The sequence below is a fragment of the Nipponia nippon genome, unplaced genomic scaffold (genome assembly GCF_047370975.1).
Source record: "Nipponia nippon isolate SJK-2023a ecotype South Korea unplaced genomic scaffold, ASM4737097v1 scaffold_1, whole genome shotgun sequence".
Taxonomy (NCBI): domain Eukaryota; kingdom Metazoa; phylum Chordata; class Aves; order Pelecaniformes; family Threskiornithidae; genus Nipponia; species Nipponia nippon.
The window spans coordinates 43,797,011-43,821,278 of NW_028262290.1; the positions used below are offsets into that span (position 1 = coordinate 43,797,011).

The 24,268-nt window shown below is 36.4% G+C and overlaps 1 protein-coding gene across 10 annotated transcripts in view; it reads left to right on the forward strand.

The window, feature by feature from the left end:
- Window positions 1-24,268, forward strand: part of RB1CC1 (RB1 inducible coiled-coil 1) — an 82,699-nt gene that overhangs the window by 12,078 nt on the left and 46,353 nt on the right. For 7 of the 10 annotated variants that reach the window (XM_087753399.1, XM_087753409.1, XM_087753391.1 and 4 more), the window contains 7 exons: window positions 896-1,014; window positions 3,005-3,132; window positions 5,640-5,766; window positions 6,027-6,197; window positions 18,217-18,419; window positions 19,541-19,976; window positions 24,004-24,174. In XM_087753399.1, coding sequence (XP_087609525.1) covers window positions 3,062-3,132; window positions 5,640-5,766; window positions 6,027-6,197; window positions 18,217-18,419; window positions 19,541-19,976; window positions 24,004-24,174 — 1,179 coding nt within the window. In that variant the 5' untranslated portion in view covers window positions 896-1,014; window positions 3,005-3,061. Of the gene's footprint in view, window positions 1-895; window positions 1,015-3,004; window positions 3,133-5,639; window positions 5,767-6,021; window positions 6,198-13,429; window positions 13,540-18,216; window positions 18,420-19,540; window positions 19,977-24,003; window positions 24,175-24,268 lie in introns of those variants that run through there. The other 3 variants (XM_087753442.1, XM_087753451.1, XM_087753459.1) reach the window with 3 other exon arrangements.

The window sequence follows — 24,268 nt, forward strand, 5'->3', positions numbered from 1 at the left end:
ATCACCCTTTATAGTGCCTGATCATCTTCTCAGAAAGGTTGCGAGGGCATTAACATGATAGAAATAATGTTTGTTTGCAGTTTGGAGTTTGATTGTGCACTTGTCTGACTGCCCTGAGCCCAACTGCTCATCACCGCCTTCCTTGCCAAGGGCTTCTTCTCCTTTGGCACTGCTACTTAACTGACAACAGTTAAAGTGAACTAGGGTGGCCTAAAGAGACCACCTTTGTTGATCGGACTCATTTTGATTGTTGTAGTTTCAATTCTAGTTTAAACAGCAGTTCTGGGTGAGGAAGCCCCTGGCAAGGATGCCAGTGACAAGCAGCTGGGAATAGTAACATATTCAGTTTATTTAAAGAAAAAAAAAAATTCTAAAGTAGGTGAATGGTTTAACAAATAAGGTTACCTTGTTTCAGGTAAGGAAGGTGATGCTGATTCCTGAAGGAATCTGTTGGATATAGCTGCAGGATAAAGCTGTTCATTCAACAGCAATAACGTGTGGCTTTCTACACTGGATTTTTTTGGATAGATTACATTTTGTTATGACTTTCTGTATTGCTCTTAGCATCATCTCATCAGCATTCTGCACTAGTTCTGAAAAATACTTTCAGTTAATGGAAATACAAGCAGTTCTGTTTAGCGAACTAACTTTGCCTCCTTGTAAATACTGAAGAATATCGCTAATGGTTGAACTGAACCTATGGGCAAAAATATTCAGGTATGTAGCAGTTTTGAGCAGACTTGTAACTGGAGAGCATTGTTAATTAAGAAAGAAATACTACCACATAATTATTCTTCCTGGCATTGACATACACAGGTTTCTGGCTTAGATGCAATGATGACCATAAAATCCTGACATTTTAATAATACCTGTATTCTGTATCTTTTCTTTCCAGATCTTCTCTGGCTTTGAACAGCCATGCTGCTCTGTTGCCAAAAATCAAGTAAAGCAAATGTGCACGTTTATTCTCCTCTTGAATTTGAAGAAGGTGGCAGCTTTGTGTAGTGCCTGAAGGTAATTCTTTCTTTACTTGAAGTTAAAAAGTTTGAGACTGCTGATGCTGTCAAATATTTTTGATCTTGATAATGTTTTTTCTTTAGTGTTAAGGTATGGAGGGGGAAATGTTTGATCAAAATTTCACTTTATACATGAGGTTTCTGGACAAATTCTCCCTTAAATATTGCTTGAGCTTAAAAGGTAATGTTCATATGAAAACTAGATACTATACAAGCCTCTTACTCTGCTTAGGTGGAAAGGAGCTTTTTTTGGTGGGTGCTCCATGGTGCTTGCTTTAAGCATTATATTATTTAACACATTTGTTTCTAATCTACCTGGACCACAGTCACAAATATACCCTTTGTGAAAAGAAGTCTCTCTACATGTGAGACTGATTAATTCTGAAACCTAGGCCAAAGAATTTACTAATTAATTATTGCTAGCTTGTTCTTGGTGTTTAGCAGTTTTTGTCTATCTAATAACTTTGTTTATAGAGTATATTCTTCTTTTCCCAATATAAATTGGAACTGGTGCCACTGAGTAGAGTAGAGTTCTAGTGTAAGGACAACAAAAGTCAATTCAGATCAAATTATTTAACTGGGGCTTCTTTATTTGATGTGGTTCTATTTCTGAAGCCTTGTGAAAATGCCTGTTTTGACTAGTTTATGTACTATAATTAATACTTTAAAAGTGGGTGGAAAGCCACTCTCTTGAAAGAAAGCTCTTTTGACTTTCTGGGCTTCTTAGTGTGGTAAAACCTTTCCCCCTTCCCCATTTTAATGGCGTTTTTGTTATTTTTCTCTATGGTTTGTCACTTTTTCTCTGTGTAGGCAGAGAGATAAATGCAAATTCAGAGTCATTTTAGAATAATACCATTAGCTGTGTAGACCGTGTGTGTGTATCCTGTTCATATTTCAGGGAAAGAGGGACTTCTTATACTTCCTGTGAAGTAATTTAATCCAAAAAATCTTTTTTATAATGATATAAGAATATCGCTGAGTGGCTAAAAGTTTTCCAGCTTAACTTTTCATAAGTCCTTCCACTTCAAAAAAATTTCAGGTCATTAGTGACTGCAGTGCTAGCTGTACTTCTGCAGCAGCTTTGTTAGTGTGAAGGAAATCATTCCTAAACTTCTGAGCTCCTGTGGACGAGAAGAGAAAAAGGCTCAGAAGTATGGAGTATTTCAGTGATAAAATCTCAGATTAAATCTCCATGTTTTACAAAGCAGTTCAATGTTTTTCTTCTGTTATGTATACTGGAAAAACACGTGCTTATAGTCACTCATCCAGATGCTTGTAGGGCACAGGACTGAAAATGTGTCCAATGTGTTGGACTGCACTGTCTCTCTTGATCACTCCATATTCACTATTAGTGATGAAGAAAGTAGCTACAGATTTAGCTAGTGCTGGAAACAGGAAAATATTTTTTAAAACTATTACTTAATTATGGAGAGAGAGAAAAAGAAAATCTACATAATCTTAGGGTGTTTTTATTTTTAATTTTTGCTAATGCTTCCATATGTCTGAGTGAAAAAACTATGGATAGGGATAGTAGTGAGCAGATAGACTTTGTAGCTGTAAGTTGAGGAATGAATACTAGCAGCATAGATCATGCTGCTGTTTGTAAAATCTAGAAAAGATGTCTGGAAATAACTCTATCTGGGGCTTTAAAAATGCATTTTATAATTGAGAGAAGCCAGGTAATGATCTGGGATGGTGGCCTCTGCAACCAAAAGTTGTCTTTTTTTTTTTTCTTTTAGTTCTCCTCAGTGTATATTTTCATGTGTTCTCTTAACTATCTGCATATGTGGACGCTTACCTCCGCAGAGGTCAGAGGAGCATCTGTATGTTTAGTAATGGATAAAGAACTGTGGAATATGAGAGCTGATGTATTCACCCACCATATACCTAAAAGTATTTTTTTCAAAAGCATGTATGTGTCTTTTTTTGTATGTGAAACAAGTTTCATAACTCATATGTGAAACTAATGAATTTTTTTTTTTCCTCAGTTTCTAAATGATTTTAGCAGTGAAAGTTATAAACTTCAGAAGCCTAAAGAAATCATCATGAAGCTATATGTATTTCTGGTCAACACTGGAACTACCCTTACTTTTGATACGGAACTTGCTGTACAGAAGTAAGAAAGTTAATTAATTGCTTATTATTTGTTTTTTAAATAAATTTTAAAAAGAGTATATATACTTTTTGTATACTGAAAGATGATACTCAGTTGTTTTTTAGTATGTCCATGTAGTTATCTTCTAGGTTTTCATGTATTTGAGTGAATTTGGGGGGATTTTTTGGATTAGCATTTTCAATGCCTTGCAGGTGATTGTGTGTGTTTGAGGTCCTATGAAAGCGTGGTGACGTTATTTACTTTCTGGGGCAGTGACAGAGGATGCCCTGCTCTTAGTTGAGTCTGGTGTTATGTTTGGTCATTTTTTGAAAAACCATGAGAATGAATTCAGGTCTTCTGTGACCTTTTATTGGATGGTGCTTTTATTTAGGATTCCTCTGTAAAAGGTTTATTTTTTTATTGACTGGCATCACTGCAGAAATTCTGCAGTTTGCTTTTTCTCCTGTCAGTGTATACTCATCCTGAAGAAAATGTGTGCTCTGTAATATTTTTAGATTGGATGCTAAAGAACTGACATTTTTGACTCATGTCCAGGATGGGTAAAAGTTGGTTCTGGCGTATGTTGTAAGGCTCCAAAATGTTTTACATCAATTTTATATGTAAAACATGAACTTCTGAATGCCCAATTGCCTGAAACATGAGCAGTGTTACAGAATCACAGTTTAAGTCCCAATAACTTTGCTATTTGTATTTCTTTTCTCTGCACGTTAAAAGCATCTTGCAAATATAAAGATGCTTTTAGAGAGGTTTAGGTATACTGGATGTATTGTATCCTTTTTCCTTGTTCTTATGTGGGACTCATCAAATAAGTAAATTCTGTATCATGTCATGATAGCTCATACACCTTGGACCTATCATGAGCCAAGCTTACCTGCTGTCTTCATATTCTGTCAGTGATGAATGAGTTGCAGGTAATTGTGGTTGAAAGATTTCTGCCATGGATTTTGTGCTCGGATGCACTGTTTCCGTTCTGCTGAATTCCTGTTTGTAGTTTTCATGACTCAACAAGTTTATTTGGATTTTGAAACTCGTTTGAGGTGGAAGGGCCCTAAGACTGTCTACACAGATTGGTTTTGTATGCTCTTCTGCAAAGCCCACTGACACTCAGGGTATTATTGAGCATGAAATATTGTTTCATCTCAGCCATTCTGGACCTACTGGGTCATTTGCAGGTGTATCAGCAGCTCTGTATGCTGTCTGGTACATTGAGACATTCTGTTCCTAAATCATGGTGAGTGAGGTACAGCATCTGAACTGCCAGACCAGGCACCTAATAGTCTGGTATGGGCTGACTTTTTACTCATTTGGATAGTTCTTTGAGAAAGAAGCTTTCCAACGGCTGAACCACACAAAGTTCAAGACCATTCAATTGAACAGTTTAATTTCTTATTCTGTATATCTGTATATATAGACTTGCTCTTTCTAGCAAGATTAACTTTCTTGGGTTCTTTGCCTGTCTCCTTGTACATGGACAGGCCAAGCTATCTTCCCAAAGACCATGGAGATGACAGGTGAATGCTTACTGTAACGCAGCTAGCAAGTACAAGCTTGTGCTCATGAGATGTTTGTAGTGAATCCATGATGTCATACGGAATGATGGTTATTTTAGATAACTGATCTTTATTTTTCAAGTACCATATAGCCAGTAACGTTGTTATGCTTCCTGCCAGTTATATCAAAACCAGTGATGCTTATATTGATTATTCACTTGATACTCTGAAGCATTTTAATACCTTTGCACAGGTACTACCCCAGTGTGTTATATAGTTTGGGTCAGTTACTGTATCATGTTAGTAAATTTTTGTTTAATTTGCTGTTTGCCTGTGTCTCCAAGACGAAGTCTAGAACTGTCTAAAATAAGCAGTAATGTGAAGATGTTGTCACCCAGAATTAAAGGTTTGGGATGGTGAACGAAAACAGGGGTAGTTTATTAATCTACTGTTTCTGCATTAAAAGTGTCTGTAATGTTTATATGAATTTGTTGCATATATATGGAGTCTTTAATTTCCTGTTATTAACTGCTATTCTGCACTTTATGTACAGTAAATCAGATTTGATTAGGTGAAATTTTGTTTGTTACGCATAATGAAGTGTTAATACTGTTGTCGTCTTCCAGGGTTTCAGTAAGTCAGCTGTTTGTTCATAAAGTATATATTCAAAGAACATATGACTTTTACAGTTATTATCCTAAATACTTGATGTGATTTAATCCGGAATTTCAGCATCCTATCAGATCTTCTTGGAAAAAGATTGCTGATGACTTACCAGTAATGCAGAGGCTGTCTTCTTTTAGCTGATAGCTTATTAGCTGGATATCCAGAATGCAACACATTATAGCACTTACAAAACTTAAAAATATGTCATTGTGCAGAATAAAAAGTAATAGTTCTTTAAAAAAAGTTCTGCTTTGACACAGACAAGTTTCCTGACTCTATTACAGGAATATGTAAAATGAGAGACACAAATAGGCTGATAGTGTCGTCTTCTCTTCCCATTTTTTTTCCCAGTGTGGCTGATCTGAAACATGCAATTCAAACAAAGTATAAGATTGCCATTCAGCACCAAGTACTGGTTGTCAATGGAGGAGAATGTATGGCACCAGACAGAAGAGTGTGTAGTTACAGTGCTGGAACAGTAAGTGCACACTGCATTCTTTGTCTAAACTGTTATAGGGGAAGAAAAAGATGTTTTACTAAGGGATTTTTAAGTATTTTTCTGTAGTGTACTGTTTGCTGCATTTCTTTGCTTTGAGAAGCAGATGTTTATGTATTCAGCTTGTACATGTAGATTTTAATGTATTCTTAAGACACGTTACCCACATGATGAAATAATTGGTGATTGAACAGTATGTTGCCTTTACTCAGTGTTTGGTTTCATTTTCTTTTTGAGTGTAGGATACCAATCCAATTTTTTTATTCAACAAAGAAATGATCTTGTGTGAACGTCCACCAGCTATCCCCAAAACCACGTTTTCAGCAGAGAATGAGATGGAATTGAAAGTAGAAGAATCTCTCATGATGCCTGCAGTGTTTCATACAGTAGCATCACGAACACAACTTGCTGTGGTAAGTAAATTCTTACTGTATTCTTAACCTTTTTGTATGTCAGAGGGGAGGCTTGATATAAATTATGAAATAGTTTGTTCAAAAGACACTAAGAATGGCATGTTAGTGATGATGTATTCTTCAGAGCCTTTGTCTCAAAGTTTCAAGGTAGGTATTGAAATGTGCTTGCTTCTTCAGTATGTTCAAAGCTTCTTTCAAAAGCATATTGTATGGATGTGTATGTTTACAGCATTTGCAAACCAAAAGCAATCTGGTTGCTTTGGACCCACGCCTTTATGCTCTGCCTTATTTTCAGTGTCTTCAGTCTGCCTCAACCTGCAAACAGAAAAATTTGTGAATTTGGAACGTTGTTAACCCAAATAGAAAATTAGCAGCATAATTTTTAAAAGCACCTTGCCAAGCTTCTGTTTCATCTTATATGTCTAAACAACTGGTGAGGAATTAATAAAACTAAGCTTCCTTTTCCTGAAATTCAGGTCTCTTATTATTGAGTGCTAGCTTTTACTTGCATAGAAAGCAAACTTGTCAGAATTCCAGTTTGATTACTTCTGTATTATATTGATGGGGGAACCAGTTCACTGCAACATGGTCAGTAAGATATCAAGTGTGCACGCTGTAGGAACAGCTGTGTGTTCAAGAAAGTGACACAATGCCTTCAGTCGCTGGACTGATTGGTTTTCTTCATGTTAGGAAATACTGCCCTCATTTTCCTTTTAAAATTTTTACATTTAAAGGCGTTAAATATTTTTTCATGTCTCTAAAGATTATTTAAACGTTTAATGGCTGGGAGTGGGGGATGGTTATGTGTAGCACTGAGCACAAAATGAATAGTAATGTATGTTTTTAGCATGGTGTCTTGGTAATAAAGTTTCCTGATTTCGGTTACAACTTTAATGTGATCCAAAAAAATATTTAGCGCTTGAACTGGCTGGTTTTTAATACTGTACAGCTGAATTCAGAGAAGAGTGCTAAGTCTTGCATATAGTACAGGGTTTTTTGGTTTTCCCCCTTGGCCTCCTGACCTGTGAAGAGGGGGAAAGTTAGCCTGAATAATCTGACCTTGACATACTGTCTGATTTAAGGCAAGGACTGAGTCCAGTAGACTCTTCCTCTGTCTACCACCTGTTAGCAGTTACTGCTGACTTAGTAAATAGGACTTTGAGTTATTAGGGGTCTGGGAATCGTATGACTGTCATATGGAGAAGAGTGGATATCGATGCGAGTTCAGCTAGGAGTGGGAGGTTTTCATTTGTGCTCCTTGAAGAGTGTGAGGATTCTGGTTTTAGCAGCTGAAACTGAAAGTGCTTTAAAACCACTTTTTTGTGAGGTGTTAAGAGGATCTTATAAAAGTCAGCAAGACTGATATCTGTTAAATGCTTAACATTGATTTGATATGAAAGGGTGCTGTAGTGATTACTGGTAATTATGTCTTTGTGCTTTTAATAAAGTAATTATGGTCTTTGTGCTTGTGCTTTACTTAAGGTAGAGGAAGTGAAAGGTGGTGGTACCTGGTCTCACATTTCTCATTGTTGATATTTTATCTTCTTTCTTCATCCCATCCCTGATTTTGTGGTCTTGAAGATTCTTAATTTTGGCTTTGGTCTGGTGAAATTAGTATACACTGATAGAACAGATTTAATTCTTCTGGAGTAAGCTTTTTATATTCCAGGAGTTTTATAAAAAATACTCCTACTTAGACATGAAAAGAATTGTTAGTGCTACCTTCTCTTCCCCTTTGATTCTGAAGGATGTATTAATATGCAGAGCAAGCAAGTTTATTGCAGTGTTTCTGCTTTTAAATTAATTATTTAGATCTTTACTGGCTTGTTTGGGTGGCGCGTCTTCTGTAAGGGAAGCCCATATTTCAGAAATACTCTTAAAAGCTGTACTCCACGCAGAGACTTTTATTGGCCAACTGGAGCTATAATATTTGGCTAGAGACTGAAAAGTTTGTCTAGAGAGAGTGATCCTGAGCTGATTTGCAAGAAGAAAATAAATCTTTCCATACCTGATGGCACCTATTATTACGGGATTGGGGGAGGAATTTAGTATTTAAAGTTCTTTAAACATGGATCTAAGCAGAATGGAGGTTTTATTTTTAGCCTGCAGATTTATCTTGAAAAAGATGCTTCTCTATTCCCCACTTCTTCTAGCTCTTCCCTGCTTGTAAAAAGGCTACAATGATAGTAGAATCTTTTGTGAAAAACTTAGAAATTTATTTAGAGATTAAATAGGTGTATCAGATTTAAGAATATCACTATCTTTATACCTACAGTTAATTTTATCAAAGATTTTAAAGCTTTCAAAACCATAGGCTCTGTGTTAGGCTGTGAAAACGCATTGGGTACTTCTTTGGGAGGTCAGGGGAATGATAAAACCATCATGTATGGTGGAAGATTAGCAAATAGGCTATCATGACTTTAGATGTACCAAGGTGTGAAAACTGTATAAAGGAGTATTGCAGTATTGTACTAAAGCAGTTTTTTATGATGCCTGCTTGAAGCATATTGAGCAGTAATTCAGAAGAAACTGAGGGAGGAATGGGAATGTGGTTAGAACATTAATCTTCTTCAAGGTTCACCATAAGCCTCTTGGCTGGGAGGAAGAGGGAACATGGGATATTAATCCTTCTCAAAATTCATTAAGATCTGGGCAGAGCTATAAAGGCTCTGAACCTCTGTAGTTGTGAGATTGATGCATCCAAAGCCACACTGAGAATACTGTATGGGAGATGTCCTGCAAAATGGGCATGAAAAATCTGCTTTAAAATTATCCAAGCTTTGTCTTGTTATTAATTTTAGACAGACAGTAACCTGCCTTACCAGAAAAGCAGAGTGGCAGTACTTGATGGAGAGTGTTTGCTTATTAAGTGTAATATATTTACTACTAATAAATGATAAAAATATATTGTATTAGGAAATAAACGTTACAATCTAAATCATTGCTCATGATAGAAAGTTTTACCTATTCTTGTCAACAATAAGAAACAGCGATATATAACTGTGTAAAAGTAGGGAAGAATATTTGATAGCTACCAGTTTCTATTTAATTTGGTATCTGTTCTGCCCAGAGGATATACAGTATGATTTAAAAATCAGACTTGAAATGAAATTGTAAACAGCATATGAAGTAGTAAAAATTGCTTAGAAGATGGCTTCTAACTTACTGTGCGAGAGCTCTTAGTTATCTCTTGTACCTCATGCCCTATGCCTACTTTAGTAATAGGCAAACTTGTTGTATGGAAGATTATGAATATTTCAGGATGTGAAGACTTTTACTTCTGTCTTCTTTCTCCCTCATTTTAAGCCTGCCTGAAAACTGTTGAATTTCATAATGTTTTTCAGCATCTGTGACTTGAACTGTATGCCACTTGGCAACTATGCTGTAGAACTGTATGAAAGGTGGTTTTTTTACCTTACCTTGTTTTGAACCTTATTTATACTGTGGAGAAGGGTGGACAGATATTTCTGATTCACTTTTTCTGATCCGTACTTTGTATACACTGGTATATGGCCTTTAACTTTTTTTCCTCACGATAACAAGTAGTTCTAGATTCTCCTTTAACAAGTATTTTTATTAATCCGTGCCTTTATTTCCTCTCCATTTTTTGCCTGTCTAAAACTGACCATTATTGATTTAAATTCTTCTTTTGCGTTCTGAGTTTTTTTGCCATAATTTTCAGATACCCTTAGTTACTATACAGGTATAAACAAAAGTCATCTTTTAGTTCACAGTGGAGGCCCTGGCATTCTTACAGCCCTTTTGTCCATATATGTATAGGGTATAGGTATATGTAAAAGCAGCCTTTTTTTTTTTTTTTCCCCCAATTGAAACTAATTTTCTTAACTTAATATGTAGCCTTTTTTAGATTTTAATGCCTCCTAACCAAAAATCATAACTGTGAGAAACTTATTACCTCCTGTTTGGTTTTCCACTGTACTGTGATTATCATATCAAGATACCTCAATTTTTTCTTTTTGCTTTCATGATTTTAACATCTGTACAGATTTTCTTAAGTTCCTGTTGATTACACGAGATCTCATTATGTAGAATTCACAGTATAAAGATTTGGTAGCTTGAAAGAAGCTATGTCTGTTACCTTAACTTGTTCCTTTACCAATTAAACAGAAATTCTTGCCATAGGTTTTATTTACATGTGGCACAATGTCTCTGTCTTATAAACTTTTTTTATCAGATCCTTTTTGGTCAGTGTTTGTTGCATCTACTGTCTGGCTTTTAAATCTCAGTTAAAGCAACTTTCTAAGCCTATTTTCATTTTATGTCCCTGTATCCTGGTTTCATTTTGATCAAAAACTTACCTTTGAGATATCTGTGCCTAAAGGGTTACAGCTGGCCTTTTTACAACTGGCCTAGTTTCCCACCTCTCTTCCATTTCAACAGTTTTGGCCTTGAGCTGCAGTGTGTGGACAATGAGGTGTACAGAGTATTTGCAAAAAGTTACGTACACACCAGCTTAGGAGAAGACGAGCTGTTCTCTACACAGCACATTGTGCAATAAACTACGTTGTGTGAATTTTATCATAGAATCATAGAATGGCCCGAGTTGGAAGAGATCCACAAGGATCATCGCGTCCAACTCCTGTCCTTGCATAGGACAACCCCAAAAATCACACCGTATGTCTGAGGGCGTTGTCCAAATGCTTCTTAAATGTTGTCAGGCTTGGTGCTGTGACTACCTCCCTGGGGAGCCTGTTCCAATGCTCCACCACCCTTTGGGTGAAGAACCTTTTCCTAATGTCCAACCTAAACCTCCCCTGGCATATCTTCCTGCCTTTCCCTTGGGTTCTATCATTGGTCACCAGGGAGAAGAGATCAGCACTTGTCCCTCCTCTTCCCCTTGTGAGGAAGCTGTAGACTGCAGTGAGGTCTCCCCTCAGTCTCCTCTTCTCCAGGCTGAACAGACCAAGTGACTTCAGCCGCTCCTCATACGGCTTCCCCTCTAAACCCTTCACCGTCTTTGTGGCTCTCCTCTGGACACTCTCTAGTAGCTTTGTATCCTTTTTGTACTGTGGCGCCCAAAACTGCACACAATACTCAACGTGAGGCTGCGCCAGCACAGAGTGGGACAATTACCTCCCCTCGACTGGCTAGCAATACAGTGCTTGATGCACCCCAGGACACGGTTGGCCCTCTTGACTGCCAGGGCATACTGTTGGCTCATGTTCAACTTGCTGTCAACCAGAACCCCCAGATCCCTCTCCACAGGGCTGCTCTCCAGCCTCTTGTTCCCCAGTCTGTATGTACATCCAGGGTTGCCATGTCCCAGGTGCAAAATCTGGCACTTGCCCTTGTTAAACTTCATATGGTTGGTGATTGCCCAGCTCTCTAATTTGTCCAGATCTCTCTGCAGGGCCTCTCTGCCCTCAAGAGTGTCAACAGCTCTTCCCAATTTTGTGTCATGGGAAAACTTTGATAACAAACCTTCAAGTCCTGCATCCAAGTCATTTATGAAGATATTGAAGAGCACTGGCCCTAAGATGCATCCCTGCGGAACCCCACTAGTGACTGGTCGCCAGTCTGATACAGCCCCATTTACTATAACCCTTTGAGCCTGACCCATCAGCCAATTGCTCACCCGTTGCATTATGTGTTTATCCAGCTGTATGCTGGACATTTTGTCCAGGAGGATACGGTGAGAGATAGTATTGGAAGCTTTACTGAAATCCAAAAAGATTACATCGACTGGTTTCCCTTGGTCAACTAGGTGGGTAACTTTGTCATAGAAGGAAATTAATCATGTCTAATCTTGTGGTCTTTTAAAACTACAGCTTAAAATAATTTCTGGTAGCTTAGCCTTTAGAAAAGGATTTTTTTTTTTTTTCAGTGATCTAACTGAAGGTCCCATGTTATTTGTTCCAGAAGAAGGATATTGGAAACTTGGACTTTTTGTTAGTCCATATGTTTCACATTTCATGTGATATTGCTGCTGTCATCATCAAACTGTTAATTCTGGTCAGTTTTTCCTTGAGAAATGGAAATGAGGGTGAGAAACTGTGTGGTCAGTTTCATTTGGTTGCCTAAAACCAGGGCTGTAGTCATTGTACCTAGATCATTCTTGGTTTAGTTCCAAATGCTTTGTAATACTTAAGCCAAGAAATATAGTCATGCTTCCTGAAAGCTGTATATCTACTATTTAGAGAAACGCTTTTTCACTTCTACTAGAAAGCTGTTTTGAGACCCTCTGGAAAAGAGTTACTTTAAAATTTTAATGTTCTTTAAAGCTTTGTAATGTTTGTAACAATTGTGTAGCTAAATTAATGCTTCTCATTCTTTTTGGCTAAATTATCAGTCTAATAGCCAGACACGCTTCTAGCTCCTCCACAGAAGTCCAGGCTTCTTTGTAACTCTGATTAGCGGTCAATCTCATAATCTTTTAAAGTCATTGAGCTTGGTGGGGTTAAAATGGAGTAGGTGTTAGTTTACCCTAAGGTATACTAAAAGATACAGCATTTGTTTTGGTTGGCCTTTGTAACCTGAACTGTTAGATCAAGCTTTTAGAAAATTCACCAGGAGAAAAAGACTTGGGTGGCTTGGAATCAAGCTAGTAGAAGTTATCACTTATCTTGTACCATGGTTTGATTCCCTGGCTGTGGTGGTTTATGTCAGCTTCTCAGTATTTTTTTCGGTGGTAAATTTTGTCACTTGACTTCTACTCTACTTTTAATGTCAGAGCCAAGAGCTGGTGAAAACAGTACTGAAGAAAAAGTCATTAAGCTATAACTTAGAGAATAACTTGTTCTGTATTATGCTGATGAAATAAATACTTTCTGAGTATGCAATAAGTCATGAACTGTGTGGACAAATGTCCAAAGGACGCAGTCACCAAAAATGACCGCTATTAAAGGAAAATGGAATAATCAGTTGTCTAGTAAAAGGAAAAATTGCCATGAAATATCAGTCTCCCTCACAGTGAAGTTAACTGTTCCAATTACAGGTTTTAAAAGCTGAAATCTTGAAGTGGTTAATCTAGTAGCTTTACTGATGTTTTAGTTGGGAGATGCATGAATTAGAGATAATGGTCTGGTTACTAATTTTGGTAAGCAAGATGATGGTTACCTTTTGTGGAAGCATTTATCTGCTGTTATAGTGTATAGGCATGTGTAATTTCACTTTCAAGGATCTTTTTTGTTGGCCTGAAGTTGATTTTTAGGGTGACTGAAAGCTATAAGGAGTGTCCTTTAGGAAACCTAAAGGGAGTATCCTTTTTACAGGGTTTCAGACACATGGCAATAGAGGACTTTGATGACTTGTTTCCTTTTACCACAGGGTTGTAGAGAATGGAAAGAACCCTGCATTTCCTGAGAACTTTTGTTCTTTAGAGGTAAGTCCAAACACCACTTAAGACAAAAAGACCTTCCCCAGATTTTTTTCATTATGACAGTAGGATGCAAAGACGAAGTCTCAAAATTGATGGGGAACACTTTACCAATTAATTTTTGTTTTAGATAAAACATACTTTGTTGCTTCTTCTGATTTTGGTTGAAACATACTAAATGGAAGTAATTATGATCAGAAGAATCACCTAAATTTAAGTTACAGTGAACGAAGGAATTCAAGTAAACATTCTGTTAAAGCACCTAGCAGAAGATAAAAATCTTTCTGGTGGGCTTGCGACTTTCTTGACAAATTCAGAAGTGAAGATGCCTTTATATACTCTTCAACATAACAGCATGTTGAGATTACTCTGGGTTTGTCTAGTCTTGTACTGGTAGTGTTGCTTCTTGAGGTCCACATTCCAGTGGTATGGTGAAGCTGTCAGTGTTCTAGGTATGCTGGTATAGCCAAGTAAGATGGACATAACTCTACAAGGCAACTGAAGTTAATTTGTATGCTCTGTGAACCATTGGGTGTCTGCCAATTACCCTTTAGTGGATCTGTGAAAAATTAGTGACAAAAGCAAGCCTGTTGTTAGACAGGCTTCATTTTCTGTGCTGGAGCTGGCAACTTTACTGAGAAGTGTTAAAACATATGTTGGATTGCAGGCCTTTATTTATATGCCTGACATAATTTGGTTTTTAGACTTTATTAATTTAGCAGAGAGCTGCTTAATTCTCTTCTGCATACAGACATACCGGTTTTGTGAAATAGATAAGTCTTGATCCTTCTAAAGTAGCCTGAGGAGGTCTCCCCAGAAATGTTGTCTATGGAGATGGTAGGAAGAACAAACCAAATCTCTTGAAGATGTATTTCAGTAGTGACGGGATGATAAGAAAGATATGTCTGTGTAGTTTTTAATTTCTTAACTACTTTTAAGCTACATAGATACTCCAAAGGAAGCAAAAAGCTTCACCACTTCATTTTCTTGCTGCACACCCTCACATTTTGAAAGCAGGGTTATAGGATTGACTGAAACTGTTTTCTTCTTGACCCCTCTATGCAGCATTAAAAAATAATGATTTAACACAGTGTTCATGTTCCCTGCATTGGTATCTGCTTAGTATAGTCTAAGACTGAAACAGTTCTGATAGGTAGAAAAATAGTTACTCCATGCGGTTTGAACTTTATTAGAACCACCTACTCGGACCCTATGAATTCAGAGTAATATTCTTTACTATTTGAAAGTAATGAGCTTATTTCACGATATCGCCTAAGGAGTCAGCATCAAAAGCAGTATTGGGTTCCTGCGGACTCCGGTTGCATTCAGGTTCATCCATGCAGACAGAATTCTACTGCTTGCCCCCCATCACCCAGAGAGAATTTCTTTGGCACTCAGGATACATATGTAAAAGTAACTTTGGGAGGATGATAATACGGAATGCTGTTGTAATATCTTGCATATGTGGCCTGAAACAGTCATGTCTGTTTAGTTGTACAAATTGACTTGTAGTGTATTAGCTTACAGGTAACTTTGAAAACATGTTATTTGAAAGAAACTTAGCTATGTTTTCAGGCTAATGAATTTTGAGCTCAATGTTAGTTCAGTTTGAGCTCTAAATAGTTCAGAAAAAAATCTTTTGTCTTTCGGTATCGTATTTATGATTGCTTTCGTAATAGGATTTTTTGTTTTAATGTCCACGTCCCCTGCATATACAACAAAGAGCTGCAGGTCATCTGGCAATAAATGCCTGGTTGAATACTTAAATGGCATTGGAGTATTTCTATTTTTATGTTCCTTTGGGAAAGTCTGTGTTATATGACAGATCCTGATGCTTATTAGAATGCCCTTCTGTTACATGGTTTCTAAAAAATAAAGAAATATTAGTTTGCCACTGTGGGAAATACTGTTTACTCTCACTTTTCTAGGAGTCAGACTGCTGGGACACAGGCTTCTGGTTTGGTTAAATTTGGGTAAATCGCCACAGGTCAGAGTGCTAGATACAGAGTGTCAGTGCTGGTCATCAGTAGTGTAACAAGTCCTCTCAATTGTAGTGATTTCCCCCCCTACTAAAATTTGGTAACTTTTGTCTTCAGTTTTGTGTTTGAAAGTGTTTTCCTGAGGAAACAACCTTGTTAAAACTAAAATCTTAAATTGGCAACACTTAGGCTCTCAAAGGACAATCAAGAATGACATCTAAAGCTTCACAGGACAACACTAACTTGTAACTTTTGACTTCCATTGTGAACACAATAAATAGATCTAGCTAAAAAAGCAGACACTAGCCACTAGTTAAGACTATGTTTCAGGGCAGAAAGTCTGGTTATATCAAGACTAGTGTACGCATTTCCTTATTACACAGTTGAGTTGTGTCATGCTAAGTGAGTTTGTCCAAAGGAAAATAGAACTACCAAAAGCCTCTACCCAGGGCTTTTAAAGAAACATTTTTGTTTGAAGGTGGGAGAAGTCCAGTCTTCACTTTCCCCAGTAAACTCACTTGAAGGAACTGCATAAAAAGACTTCAAGATCAATTTTGATTTTTGTAGATGGTTTATATTGTTTTAGTCTTCAAACTAATGTGTGGTTCTGTGTATGCTCTCACTTCTGGCATTATTGCCAGTAGTTTGGAGGAAGGTAGACTTTGGGAAGAGAATAGTGTTTGTGAGTTGAAAGTAAAATGCTTATGTACATTCCCAGGACATACATTAGAATGCAATGGGGACATTCAGTTACCTTTTCAGCTTCATGTTTTTGGTGTATTTTTTAGTATACCTTATGGTAAAACAGCCTGTTCTTTTGGTTCTTAATAGGATAATCGAGGAAGCAGTAATTCTGCTCTTTTATATGCTGTGGAATTTGCCTTTGAGTAACTTGTATACAAAGTGAATTTAAGAAAATAATACATTGTTCAAGTTGTCAATATTGCATTAGTCAGCTTATGTGAATTTAAATTGTATAGATGAACTGGAGATAGTCTGAAGAAAATGACTTGCAGATTTCAGCACTATCTGGATGCCATCCCAGTTGTGTTACTGGTTGATTTCGACTTAAGTGAGAGCTCATGCAGCAAATAACTGTTCTTTTCAAACCTGAAATCCTTATTCTTATGTACACAGAAGTGACCAAAGTTTGGAAAACAAGAAAACAAATAGCCTCTTTATTACAAAGTGATAGAAATTTGTAGTAGTTTTTTCTTTCCTTGGAGTTGCATGTATGTTTGTATATTCATTGTTCATCTGCTGATAGCTTAGATACCAGTGCTTTGAAGGACAGTGGAATTTTTGTCATGCTGCTTGAGATAAGGCTTGGACTTCTAAAAAACGGGAGGGTATTCATAACTTTCAGGTTTTGTCAATATTAATTCTGAAATGTTTGGATAAAATGCTCTGCAGTTTTGTGGTTTATTTTGGGAAGATAAGTGCTGTTGGGCTCTAAATTTTTTTTGTGTATGCATATGTGCTGCTAACCATGTGTTCAGCAGTACATTTCAGAATGCATTTGCTGATGTGTTGGGTTTTTAACACTGCTTTCTCACTGTACTTGTATAACTTGTTTCTCCATGCATGGTTTTCTCACATGTACTATAGCAGAGGGAAGTTATGTGTTTAGTCCTAGTTTAACAGTATGCTGAACATGCAAAAAGTAGTAAGATTTTCTTTCTGGGAGGGTAGGTAGATATTAAAACCCAACATGCAAGTACGCTCAGAAGTTTTTCCATGTAGTATGTTATTGATAAAGTATTGAGCTGAAGAATTTATTGTATGACATTTGTTTTACTTTCTCATTTTGGTATTTGAGTAGTAGGCACTTTGAGGGGGACAGTCTCTTTTCTTAAACTGGTAAACTTAGTTACTCCTCTACTAGTAGTTAAAACTTTGGAATTTAACATAATAAGCATTGCTGTTGGTGCACTTTTAGTAAGATACGGTACTTGCCATATGTAGGTCTCTGTTTTAACTCTGCCAGGTTGGGTGGTAGTTAAATTCTTAACTCTGCCAGGTTGGGTGGTAGTTAAATTCTCACCTTCTTATGGCAGTCAAATGCATCTGTGTCATCCAGTTCTTTAACAGAAAAGCTTCCGCGTTGGTTTGCATATACCAGGTTTCAGGGGGTATGTTAGAGTTTTGTGGACACTGCACTGCTTCTCATCATGTTGCATCTGGTTTATTAATCAATGGAAGACTTCAATTAATTATCAGCCCTGCTGTTTTCCTCATGCATCTGATGCACCTGTGCTTCTGCTGACTGATCGTGCAGTTCATTGTCCTGTTCTGAGCTTCTGCTTGGCTCATCAGTAGTGGTCTCCTTAATCGACCTTGTTTGCCAGCTTCTTCTATCAGATTAGTGCAAGCATTATTATTAATGTATGTGTGCACTGAATATTTTATATTAGCAGTATTTAATTAATTTTATACGTTTTTTTGGAACTGCAACTTTCACCTGCCTGTTTAGAAGATATTTCTCAGTAAATCGTCTATACATTTTTTCATCTAATTAATTTTTTTATTTAAGAAAGAAGGAAGTTTTGTTATTTTTGATGACGTTTAAAGGTGTACAACTTTTTAGCTATCTAAATTTAACACTTTTAATGTTGTGTCTCACTTTAATGTTTTGTATAGTTACCACAGTAATAACCTGAAGTGATTTGCATTTTGTTGGATTTTTTTTTTCCTTTTTTTTCAGGAAATGTATGAGGTTGCCAAGAAGCTTTGCTCCTTTTGTGAAGGTCTTGTACATGATGAACATCTTCAGCATCAAGGCTGGGCTGCCATAATGGCCAACTTGGAAGATTGTACATACTCTTACCAAAAGCTACTTTTCAAGTTTGAAAATGTATATTCAAGCTATTTGCAGTCCATAGATGATATCAAGTTGAAACTTACACAGTAGGTTTGCCATTAAACTTCAGCCTCGGTCTCCAAAGTTACTATATTTTAAATTTTTTTTTTTTTGAGTGTTGTATGTCTGGTGCTAGTTCTGATTAACGAAGCATGTATTTGTTTGATTGTGTCAAGGAGAACGTTCTTTCTGTTTTATGCTAGTCGTTCTTTAACTGACATTTTTTTCCTTTTTTTTCATCAGCACACTAAAACATGTATTGAATTATGTGGAAGATATGCTCATTAATGAGCAGCTGTTTAAGAGCTGGAGTCCTTCCAAATGTGCACTAGAAATAGCTAGATAATAAACTTAGACATTAATCAACATTTTTAAATAGGTATTTGCACTTTTGGATTAATTGCTTTTTAATACATTTGAGCAGATATTAAGAATGATGATCTATGTTAAAAGTACGATGTCATAACACAAACTTTGGGTGTGTATGTATACCTTTGATGGGAGGGGTGTGTGTGTATATATATGTGTGTGTGTGTGTATACTTGCATCCTGCAAACTTTGGATGTTACTTCAAGGAAAATCTTTGACATCTTTCTGGACATTATAGCATTATGGTATTTCTATGAGTGCTTTGCCTAATAGAATGTAAGTAGATGTTGGATACTTAAATAAAGCATAAATATGGTTTACTTTAAAAAAAAAAAAAAAAAAAAGTTGAACTTCATAGCTTTTACCAAATGTATAGAAACTGTTCAAACTCCGCAAAAGGAGCTGGCCAGAGGACACTCAATGTTTGCTAATAAGCATTGGTATCCATGCAGATTGGAAACAGAAGTCCCAGTTGTGTGTTTTTTTAAAAAAAAAGGCATGTCTCAGTTTATCAAACTGTCCTTTTTTTCATTGCATTATAAACATAAGCTTACTTGGAAGTTTTTAGAAGAGTTCATATTCATCAGTGGAACAGAGCAAAAATTGTAACTTCTTTAGCTGTCCTTTCGTGATGTTGATACTGAACACAGTATTTTGAAAGGGTAGTTGCCAAATTCATTTTGAAATCTGCTTCAATTCTAAAATAGCACTTTATATTATGAGTGGTTTGCATCTAAGATTTTATGTCACATTGGCTTCTAGATACTGATGTTTTTTTCTTTTCTCCCTTTTCAACAAGCTTGGGTTCTGCTGTTTCTATCATGGCCAAGATACCATTACTGGAGTGCCTAACGAGACATAGTTACAGAGAGTGTTTAGGAAGACTGGATTCTTCAGCTGAGCATGGAGGGGCAGAAAGTGAAGAAACTGAGGATGCGAAATCTGCTGAATTGGTGCTTTATGCCGATACATCTAAAGTGAACAGTAAATCAATGTTAGCCTCATTTTGCAAGTCAGTTGAACATTCAGCTTTGGAAGGCACAGATCCTGAAAATGTAAAAGATGATAAGGAGTCTGGTCAAAGTGCTACTGTCCAGGACAATGAAACATCAGTAGAATTGAAAGATGATGATCAGCCTTCCTTCAATGTGTCTTTGTTAGACTGGATAAATGTTCAAGATAGACCTAATGATGTTGAATCACTGGTCAGAAAATGTTTTGATTCTATGAGCAGGGTAAGTTAACAATTTTTTAAAAATCAAGTTATATCACATTGAATGTTACTACTTATTTTCCAGGTGCTGGTGATTCAGAAGTGACTTACCTTCTTGTAACTTGTTTCTCAGATAACTTTTGGAATGAAGACCAAACCAGAGACTGGGGGTGGGGGGGCGGGAAGTATTTTGAGAGTTCTTGAGTGTTAACAATTTGACCTTTAGGAAAAGTTATAATTTCACAATGAATGCTTGTTATCTTGCTTGTTTCTCAAATAGCCATTCCTGTTGGAAAGCCAATAGCTTTTTGCAGCATATAAGCAAAGTGACTTTACTTCTGTTCTTTCTTTGCCTTTTTCGTAGAAATCATGCTCACAATGAAAGTAAAGATTTTCCTGGACCAAAGTTAATGTTCTTTGTGTTAAAAATACTGAAGCCTTTATTAATATATAGGACAAATTCATGTGGTTAATTGTGATAAATTTGCATGCTCTATATATGCATTCTTTATTAGCTGATACAGATGTGCTCAGAAGAGCCCAACATGTCAGTTTATATTTCTGCTGCTGGTAGAATAAAACATTGCTCACTTTCTTTACTTTCCAGATTATTATTGTAACCAGTGAGCATTATAACCCTATAAAAACCTTTTGCCTAGAGATTTCCTGCTTTCTTTGCTTTCACTGTAGCTTATATTTCTTACATCGTCTAGCCTTGTTTGCATATGTATAATTTTATACTATTACAACTCAATATAGCTTAAACAAAGAAAACAATTTCTGTTGTTTCCTCCTTAAGGTAGGACTGGAAGACTCTGTTATGTCTAAAGCCCATCTGTTGTAGGGAACATGATGATGTGGTCAGTTCTGTATATTGATTTTTCAGTTCTGTCCTGAAAGTAGTTGGAGAATTGGGCTTAATGTTAAGGGCTGCTTAAGATTTTGAGCTGTGTAAATCTTAGTAGTACAGAAAAGGCTAAGAAAAAGATTGGGCTTCAAGTGTTTTTTCTTTAGCAAAAACAATATTCAGTTTTGTGTGTGAAAGACTTCCTAATTGCTGAAGTCTGAGACAATCCTCTGTCCTGTTTGTTCAGTAATGCTACCAGGTGCTTTCTACTAGCTTAAAAACAAGAGTAACAAAACCCAGTAGTTAGGCTGTGAGAGAATGAATTAACTTTGTACATAATATTAACAAAGCACAAATATAATGTCTCTTAAAAGTCAATATTTTAAGAGACAGACATGAAACAGTTGCTTCCAAATAGATTAGTGATACTAAAGACACAAAAGTGAAAAAATAACCACTTCAGTTAAGTACTTATTGTACCTTTTTTGATCAGCTCGTAGTCTTACCTGACATACATCACGTGTTTTTAGAGAAGCTATTTTGTAACCGTGTGTTTTTCTGTCCTTGCCTTATCTCAGACTAGTCAGAAATCCCTTGTTTCAGCTATTGTAGTTGTTTTGTAACTTAAGCTGATTTTTGTAGGAAAAAAATGTGATTGCTCCTGCAAAAATGAAGTTGCTTTTTGTTTTCTTGGCATAAGCAGAATTGGCAGGTAGGGAAAATGCTTTAGTCAGACTATTCTGGCCACCACCAGAACAACTGTGATTGATCAGTCTTGTTCTATTTTGGTTCATAAAAAACCCAAAGCTTTGAAGGAATGTGATAGTTCCTAGTTCTCCTAAGGAAAACATTAATTTACTCTATTTTCATAGCAGCACAAAGGATTGAATCTTTGCCTACTATTGATTCAGAATTAGTTTTAAAACAGAATTGGCCTGTAGCTGAAAAGGAAAAGAAAATACTAAATAAATATCTTGCAACACAATTGTTCTTTTTAATATTTACTTGAGATGACACTGTAACATAGCAAGCTAGAATAAAATGGCACTAACTTTTTTTAATTGTTTTTGCTGCATTCTCCCCATGCTCTTTTCTTCTTGGAAATATGAACCATACAAATGGTTTGTGATTGCAATTCTTATTTGAAACTCTGAATTCAGGTAAGATTTTCATGAAAGTGTAAAGCATCAGAGTACGAGCTTTATACCTTTCATACTGGTAGTCTTGGCAGAACTGGTGTGTTGCACAGAGTGCTGCTAGGTATCTGGTTCTTCTAGCCTCTAGGTGTTTCTACAAAATTACACTTCTAATTGCAGAAGCCTAGGCTGCAGTAAAAGCATTGGGTAAGTAGGAGCTAACCCAATGTTTCTGTTAAATGCTGTTGTAGCCACTTAAATAAAAGACTAGAAAAGGAAGAGACTTTTAAAGATGAGGAAAGCAATATTTTCTACCAGTGAAAGTAGAGCTGAATGCTACAGATGCAATTAGGTAAAAAATGGGATGAGAAGAATGGATGGAGGAAAAAAAATTAGAGTGGAATGAGAGGAATAGGCATTCTTTGTAAAAAGAGATAAAACACAATTAGTTCATGAAGGTAAAAAGGAAAAAAAAAAAACCCACACCTTATTGTTCTTTAGTATTTTGTCTGTTAAGAAACTGTTCTGGATGCTGCAGTGGAGTAATTTAGGATGCCACAGGGGAGTAATCCTGAACAGGATGGCAATAAAGATGATCCTATAAAAACAATCTGGTTTAATCTCTGTTTTTATTACTGATTCTTAAAGATGGACAACTCGCTTGAGAAGGACCAAGATTCATAAGACCATTCATAACATACTAAAAATTAGCCTTTGCTGTTTTCAGAGAACTGTGATGTATTTTGTCACATTAATAATAACATTAATTATTTATTCTGAAAAGTTCTGGGCTAATTACCAGTTTTTAGTACTTCCCTTTGTGGTCGTCTTTTGTTTATTTGTTTTTGCTTTCTTGTTTGTTTGTTTGTTTGAAGAGAATGAAAGACATATTCTTTGTAGTTGCTCCTTAATTCGTAATGCTTTTCCTCTTCAAATTCCTCTCTCTGTATCCCAGAGGGGTGTTTTCAGAATGAAAAAGTGCTGTGTGTGAAAGCTTTTATACAGTTAAATAATAGATTGAGGGGAAAATAGTGCTTTTATTTATGTTAATATTGAGTCGTATAAGTGGCTTCTTTTTTGAGGGTTGTGTGCTCTGTAACTGGTATGAACCCTACATGTTGACAAAAGAAGCCAGTGCTGTGACAGCTATTATGACCTCACAGGATAGTGTCCTTTTCACTAGATTCTCATATAACAGATGACATACATTAACCATTTTGGATAAACGTGGGCAAATTCGTTCATGTTCTGCTAACACCTAATGACTCTTACTGTGTTCCTAACTAATATATTCCAGGTTTAGATTAAACTCTGTCCTATGTAAGCTGTTGCAATTACCTGTGTTGGTTTTAGAACTAAGGAAATAAAGTCTGTAATTTATTTCACTACTTAGAGTGAAACTTGAAGAGCCACTCTTAATATCTGTGGACATTGGTAGCCTCTTAATGTTTCAAAGAATTTTTTTCTGGATAATGGCCTGTGAAGGAATATGATGAAATAATTCTAAAAATGTGTTTTTATTAGGGAAAACATTAACAAAAAGTATTACAAATGTATTATTTTTCTATAGCTTGTTTTTCAGTTACTTAGAACTGCTCTGCTTGTCTAAGGAATCAGTTAAAACATTCATTTAGTAGGAAAAGGCTAATGGGTCTTGCAGCTTTTTCCTGTCACCCTCCCTACTGCACTTACCACTGAGTCACATTCATCACTTGTTTTGATTGTAGCTGTATGGATTCTGTTCCAGGGCAGACTGTGTCCGTTAGCTTTAAACTGCCTCTTCCCCCCCCACACCCTGCCTTGTCACCTCAATTAATTTCCATTCTCCTTGTAAGGATCCTGTTTTCTATGGTGGTCTGGTTGGAATACATCAAAGAAATACATGCTGTGATACAAAATCCACAGACTCATTACCTCAGAATTCTGAAACAGATGACAGATGTAGGCACATGTTTGATTAAAAAAAAAAAAAAAAGAAAAATATTAAGGTTATAATAGCTCATGTCACCATTCAATATGTCAACTGCTAATAAACATTTTTTTATTTCTTTCTTCCTCCCCCTCAGCTTGATCCAGGGATCATCCAACCCTTTCTGGCAGAATGTCGACAAACTATCACCAAATTAGATAATCAGAACATGAAGGCTATTAAAGGCCTTGAGGATAGGCTCTATGCATTGGACCAGATGATAGCAAGCTGCAGCAGACTGGTGAATGAACAAAAAGAACTTGCTCAGGTAGTAGACATTTGTGTGTGTAACATTGGAAGATGGTAGATTTTTGATATGTGTATGCTGTTAAAGATTACAACAAAACAATTGCATGTCTTAA